Raw genomic sequence first — 7,278 nt, forward strand, 5'->3', positions numbered from 1 at the left:
ACACAACAACATCTCCTCCATTCTCCTAGCTCCAGCAACGAACAGGCAGCTTCTCCGGCCCCCCTCCTCCTCATTCTTCTATCATAGCTAGCTAGCTAGCTAGCTTCACATCAGCAGCTACATACTCACACTCACCGATAGATACAGACCTCAGAGCACCACACTCCTAGCTCAGAGCACGCATCCGCATGGACAGCCTCTTCTCCCCGCGCTGCGTGTGGGTGACCGGGCCCATCATCGTGGGCGCGGGGCCGTCGGGGCTAGCCGTGGCGGCGTGCCTGCGCGAGCAGGGCGTGCCGTTCGCCGTCCTGGAGCGCGCCGACTGCATCACCTCGCTGTGGCAGCGGCGCACGTACGACCGCCTCAAGCTGCACCTGCCCAAGCAGTTCTGCGGCCAGCTCCTGCGTATGCCATTCCCGGACGGCTACCCGGAGTACCCGACCCGCCGCCAGTTCGTCGACTACCTCGAGCGCTACGCCGCCGAGTTCAAGATCAAGCCCGAGCTCGGCACCGCCGTGCTGTCTGCGCGCTACGACGAGACGTCGTCGGGCATCTGGCGCGTCGTCACCAACGGCGGCGACATGAAGTACATCTTCCATGGGGCCGCCGCTGGACATACGGCTGGTGGAAGCCGGCGCCTTCGACGCGCTCATGGACCTGTTGGTCAGCCAGGGCGGCTCCATCAACCAGTACGAGACGCCACGGTGCATCGAGCCGGGCGGCGCCGCGCTGGAGCTGCTCGACTCCAAGGCCACCGCCTCGTTCATCAGCCCGTGCCCCGTGTAAGCTTTCGGGCTTCTGGTGACTGAGGTTGTTCCGAGCTCGATCTGCTACTCTAAAGCTAGCTAATCCTCTGCTGGATCTAAATAATCTGAGAATTTTCGTCTGGGTTATCCCGCCCCGTTACATTGTACTTTTGTGAGGCTTTGCTACTATGCAAAGAAGCCTTTTTCTTATATGAGATCGTTCGTGATCATCAATTGCCTATCTGTCTTCCCTCTTCTACGGCTTTACTCCATCACTTGACGACTTTTGTGTGTGTGTGATTGACGGAGCGCATGGATTATATAACAATAAAAGAAAGTAAAGAGAGAGAGGCCATGCATGCTTTTCCGAAAGCATCAGTGGTTAGTGTGCTTTTCAACCATTACAACTATACAAAGCGCGGCGTAAAAGTAAACTTTTAGGGGCCGTTCGTTTTCATTGGAATAAACCCGGTTTCGTTCCAACTCATCAAAATTTATATAAATTAGAGAAGTAATCCGGTTAGGAATTATTCCGGATCTCCAATCCGTGAAAACCGAACAAGGCCTTAGCCGTTTCATCAGATTTTAGCGGCCAAGAATAACTCCGCGTATCGGATCTTGGAACAGCCTCGATGGTTCCAGGGCAGCATATCAATTACGCAAAGAAGTCAGGTGCTCCTATGCGCAAAATGCATCCAGTCGATCCGTTCTGTATCCAACGGTGTTATGACATTTTTGCAAATAAGTCCTCTCACGCTCCCCACGTTAGTGCTGTTCACTAAAAAAACCTGGTACACCGTTGGATATTGGATGGATGGGTTGAATGCATGTTGCGCATGGGAGCACCGGGGTCCTTTGCGTATTTCAGACAGCGAACGAACGGGGTGGGGAAATGGACCCACCGCTCCTCACTCAGTATGCGCCTGCCGTCCATTACTCCTAGACGCATCGCGGCGGATCGTCTTTCTCCGTGCTCCGCCTCGCCGGCCTCGTGCGGTCGTGCCCCGCAGCCCCGACTCCCCATCCGCCGCCTCCACCTCATGGGCCACCGGGTCCACCCTCGCTGTCCAGCTTGGCGACATCTTTGACCGTGGTGTCGACGAGCTCCGCCTCCTCGCCCCTTCTGCTGAGGCCCACGTCGGCGTATTTCTGCCATAGTCGACAACCAATAGGAGCGTAAAACTGGAGCTAGGGATTGCATTTGTTGCAGGTATGGTGTGATTCTGTTTTGAATCCTATTCTAGATTGATAATCTTTTCTCAACATCATGCAAGGTATGATAGCTGATTTCCGTTCAAGATTAGTAGCTGCTCTGCTTCAGCGGTGCTCCTCCGAATGAATTTTTTATTTACACAAATGTTCTTATTTGAAACTTCCCAAATGTACGTTACTCTATCTCATAAGGGCCTGCATGGCCTTTTCAGGTACATGTCATACATGAATGGACATGGGCAGGCACTCCCACTGAGGGTGCTTCTTGGCTTTGTCTGCAGAGGCTTGCTGATACTTGGCATAGGATATTGTTAATTCCAGTGACAGGTGGAGTAGTTGTGGGTATGATGCATGGATTATTTGAGAACTTTGAGTAGATAAAGCAATCATTATCATCTCAAAGGGAGGGTTTGATTTCATGGCCGTGATACCCCCTCCCTCCTTGTCAAAGCCATCCAAGCCGCAATTACTTTAGGGACAGGGTGTTCACTTGGGCTAGAAAGATTCTGTTTTTATTGCACGACACATGGCAACATGTCCAAGTAGTCCTTAACTTGATTCATTTAGCTGGTAGTGAGCGTCTTGCTAAAAGTGGCTCCACAGGTGAACTTAGGTGAGTGTTTGGTTACCATGTATTTCCAGATCAATGACATACTAAAATTGTTCTTTGCACATGTAAATACAAAAAAGGTACATGTCTTCCCTGTCGAGCCCCAAAAATAAATGACATGCAACCCAATAAATCCTTTTTGTATTTTTTATAAGAAATGACAGAAAAAATCCTCGGCGTTAAAATAAGTGAAAGATTCTAACAACCACTAATTATCTTCCAAAAAATCAATTATTATTTATGCACCAAGTTGTAACAATACTAAAACCATATTCCTTTCATCTCATTTTATCAGTTTAACACAATAGTTTTAATAAGTTCAATACCACACTGAAAAGAGTGAACCAATGATTTGTCATAGACTACAGGCATTAGCTCTCTTTTGATACTAAATCCATATTCCTTTCATCCTTTGATCTCATTTGATCTGTTTAATACATTGATTTTAGTATATTCAACATCACACTACAAGCATGGTTATTTTTTATAAAGATGCCTACCATTTTTTATCGGTCAGGCAACTTCTCAAAATTGTTCCATAACACAATATTTACCAATCTATACATCCATACATCATTCAGGAATGCTAGATCTTGATAGCGAGACAACGTTCTTCGGTGTTTTTGATGGTCATGGAGGTAATCACAATATGTGCTTTTTATGTTCCGTTGAATTAGACTGCCTACGAGGAATACCATTATGCCAAGTATTTATAGAACCTAACTTTAACATTACACAACCTCATACCATTGCTTTACTTAAGAAGAGTAGCTGTCAAATTCTGTACAGAATACCTGCATAATCAAGTTCTCAAAAGTGAAGCCTATTCAGTTGGTGACCTAGGTCCTACTGTCCTAATAAAGCTTAAATATTTGTTATATGTATACAACAAACACAAAGTTTATTGTGTAAATGCTTTGTTGATAGTGGCTTTCTAATTGAACATATATCCCTATAACTGCATATATGTATTGAGTATGATAATGTTATCTGCATTTAAATGGATCTGTGGGTAAGACTCATATGAATGAACAGTCGTCCAGAGGCCATTTTGTATTTAAATTAAATATATCCGAATCTAATGAGGTAGAATGGAACATTCACAATTATCATACCAAGATCTACTAAAATATAGTGTTCCTTATGCTCTCTTTCAGACTGGCGACAATCCCTTTTTAGACAAATATTTTGCATGCTAAATAACTAATCCTGAGAAAGTATAGCTCCCATTTTTTTGGTTGAAGAAAACAGGCCAACCCAGCCAAAGAGTCATTAACTTGATTGATTTTGCTGCAACGAGCGTTTTGCTAAAAGTGGTTACATAGGTGATCGCTTGAAGGAAACTCAGGTGAGTGTTTGGTTACCATAATTTTTCAAATTTCTTAGTGATTCTGGTCATCATACAACTTTTTTATTTGAGGAAACACAAGTTTAGACGGAGTTTTACTGCTTTACTTTGAAGAAAGTGACTTTTGTTCTCAGTGGGCCTAAAGAGAATACCTGATTTAAGGCATTACGCCATGCCTAGTTGCTATTTCTGATTAGTAATCTCACTATAGTGTATGCCAAACAGACGTTTCATGTCCAATGTGCATACCATACTATTTCCAGCCTAATGCTCTAATTCTAGGACACAACAAACTTCACATACATCATGTCATGTTCTACTTTGTTAAGACTTAATAATAATCTATAAAATAATTGTTAACAACTGTGAAATTAGGACAATTTTAAAAATATCGCTAAATAAAATCAACTAATAATGGTCAGCCAAAACCTGCACTTATGATTCTGCTTAAAGTTCTTCCTGTATCTTTACATAAAGTTCCATTTGTGAAAAAAAGATACAAATACAAATTAGTCCATAAATGAAAATATATGTAACAACTCATTATATTTTCCATAATTCATCAACAGGTTCAAGGACCCATGAGTATCCGAAATCTTCCCAAAACTAAATGTTGCCTTCTACCATCAACAACCTTTGAAGTTCTAGGGTGTTTATTTTTGTATGCTCTCTACAATTATGTATATATATATATATGTTTCTTCATCCTTTTCAAGAAAATTTGTATAAATATAACAACTTAATTTCAAACGTTGAAACACGATAATTTACCTAACTCTATTTAGATGAGTATATGTATATCTTGCTCAAAATGTTATCACTTATATTATAATTTTTCCCACGCGCGCAATGCGCGCGCCAGTTACTAGTGTTAATCATGTATGGCCTGTACATGCCACTGTGCCAGGGCCTAATTGCTTCCAAGCTAAGGACTCGATCCCGCCCGTGTTGAAAAATTAATAGGACCTAAGATTAATTTGATAATGCAGCACAAAACGAAAAATCCAGATCTACTGGCAGATAATATCAACGATATTAGAACAGAACAGATCTGAACTAACTCAACAAGATTAACTCATAACATAAGAATCGACAACGGATCTAACCATAAGACCGTCATCGCAATAATCTGAAACCGCAGATTTACTCACAGTGATTTCCACGAGTGTTGAAGAAGAGCCCGAGCGGACGTGCATGAAGCACTTCCCAGAAACCTGATTCGCCGGCACTCGTGCAGGTCATCAAAACGCCGACAGTGGTTTAGAGACATCGCTCTCCCTTGATCTGCTGCACGGCAGACGAAGGGACGACAGGGCAGAGAAGCGACGACACAGAGAATTGAAAAGAAGAGGATGAGTCTGTTGCTATTCGCCTCTGTCCTCCGACCGAAGGACACCTGCCCTTTATAGACGGGCCGCAACAACCCCTTGATTCGATTTGCTATATTGCAGGAACCGCCCCCTGAAATATCTCTACGTGCAACCGCTTGGAGATCTCGCACGTAACGTGCGTGCCCGTTACTCCTGGTTGATGTGGCAGTCTAGGTGTGATATTTGATAACCAAATAAACAAAAGGCAAAAATTAAACTGTCGTTTAGAACATGTCATGACGCGATCACTCAGTGTCACAAGTCACATGTCACACGATAAATAACACGAAAAAACGTGAAACGCGAGCAAGCTCGCGCGTGTGGCAGCCTCCATAGCCCTTTAAATGATATGGTTTGTGTGTAGATTTGACCGGCGGAAGCAAAAGAAGATAACAGACTTTCGTCAACATCATCTGGAATTTATTGAAGAGTGGGATTTGGCTGAGGAGAATGTGCATGAAAACGATGAGTTGCACAACAACAGTGACTACAGGCGGTACCAAGCTTGGTACCAGGGTGCGACTCATTGTAAGCTTCGCCAGCAGTGGACATCGGATGACTACGCCGACATTGATTCTTCCGACGATGAAGACACGGAGTACGACCAGACCACTAGACTAGGAACCCAAGTGGAGGCGGCACCTATCTTGGATCGAGTGGTTAGTTTTAAAATGGTTTTATTCAATTTTTATACTAGACATGTATCCATGGTATGTTTGATGCAAATTGTGTTGTACAGGGTAACACATTGAGACGCTCGGTACAGGACATTGATCGCCAGCTTTTGATTGTGGGTGACCACAACATGCGTAGCTTCTTGGAGGTAAGCCTAATGCAGTGTTTATATCCTTTAGCTTGTTATGATTATAACTTTTGATATGTTGTAAACTAATATGTCTTTGGCGTGCAGCGTTTATCTAGGCGCCTACGTGGAGCTGCTGCTCGCTGTGGCTGCAGGACCAATGTTGCACATTACGTTCATGTACCGTTGTATAGCCACACAACAATGCCATCTATAAGATTGGACGTTGGCTTGGACTATGATCAGAATGAGATCAGACCTTCACAGGTTCAGGGGCCTTGTCAAAAAGCCATACGATGGTACTTGAACGGTCCACGTAGATTGTCAAAAAAAAATTTATGTGTGATATCCGGCTACAGAGCAGCTCCTAGAGAGATCTACAGCTTAGCTACAGCATGTCAAGTTGCTGGAAACGTCCATGGACTCATTAAAAAATACGAATAGCGGAAGAGCCGCTTGTGTTTCGTCCTTGGGCTCATTAAAAAAAGAGCCGCTTGTGTTTCTTCATGTACACAACTTGGTGTAAAGGGGCTAAAGTTTTAGAATTATGATGCACATGAAATCTTCTGAGAACTAACTGTAACATGTTAAGATTCTGAAGTTTTTAGGAGGAAAGGCTTTAGGAGGAAAGGCTTTATATTACTATATATACGCTTGTGCAAAGCAAGGTAGAAAAATACTTTTACCTTGTATTTTCTCAAGAGGAGCCTAGTGAAGGCAATTCATTTTTTCTTTTTTTGGGTACTTTGCCTTCTGGTCTTCAAATAAGAGATCATTGAAGGCAATTCAGTTTTTTCTTTCTTTTGGTACTTTGCCTTCTGGTCTTCAAATAAGAGATCAGTGAATGCGCTTCAAGTTCTTCTGTTATACTCTTGCCTTCATTCCTATTAAAAAGAATAGCAGTGAATACCAACATGAAGCTAGTAGAGCTGCTAGGAAGGATGAAACTAGCTAAAACATATGTTGTTGGTACTGATAATAGTATCAAGCATCAGCCTAAGATTTTCTATTTTTTTTCTTTCTTTCTAAAAAATGGTATTCTATCTTATGAGCAGATTAAAGCTTATGCTTTGTTTCCTCTAAGTTAACAAATGTGTATGTGTATATATATTTGTGGTCAGATAACAGAAAATGTATACATGCAAATAATATATTACATGGAAGTAAACTTTTTTTTGGAAAAATACATC

At 42.7% G+C, this 7,278-nt stretch overlaps 1 protein-coding gene across 3 annotated transcripts; it reads left to right on the forward strand.

Moving 5' to 3' along the window:
• The first annotated feature begins 1,640 nt into the window (after window positions 1–1,640).
• On the forward strand, window positions 1,641–6,773 carry LOC103647367 (uncharacterized). 3 transcript variants are annotated; one of them, XR_002267304.3, is made up of 5 exons: window positions 1,641–1,956; window positions 2,171–2,300; window positions 5,651–5,945; window positions 6,026–6,109; window positions 6,197–6,773. XR_002267304.3 is itself a non-coding variant. In XM_020548491.3 (5 exons), the coding sequence occupies exons 2-5, from the start codon at window positions 5,447–5,449 to the stop codon at window positions 6,530–6,532; spliced, it is 729 nt and encodes a 242-aa protein (XP_020404080.1). In that variant the 5' UTR covers window positions 1,641–1,956; window positions 2,171–5,446; the 3' UTR covers window positions 6,533–6,773. The 3 variants fall into 3 exon arrangements, 2 of the variants coding, with proteins under 2 accessions (XP_020404080.1, XP_020404079.1); XM_020548491.3 differs by having other exon boundaries at window positions 2,171–5,460; XM_020548490.3 differs by having other exon boundaries at window positions 2,171–5,945.
• Window positions 6,774–7,278: the final 505 nt, after the last annotated feature.

Source organism: Zea mays, chromosome 2, assembly GCF_902167145.1.
Source record: "Zea mays cultivar B73 chromosome 2, Zm-B73-REFERENCE-NAM-5.0, whole genome shotgun sequence".
Lineage (NCBI taxonomy): Eukaryota > Viridiplantae > Streptophyta > Magnoliopsida > Poales > Poaceae > Zea > Zea mays.

Coding starts and splice junctions, on each gene's coding strand:
- LOC103647367 (XM_020548490.3), top strand. CDS start 5,631: ATGATATGGTTTGTGTGTAGATTTGACCGGCGGAAGCAAAAGAAGATA. Junction 5,946..6,025: donor CACCTATCTTGGATCGAGTG/GTTAGTTTTAAA, acceptor TGTGTTGTACAG/GGTAACACATTGAGACGCTC. Junction 6,110..6,196: donor ACATGCGTAGCTTCTTGGAG/GTAAGCCTAATG, acceptor TTTGGCGTGCAG/CGTTTATCTAGGCGCCTACG.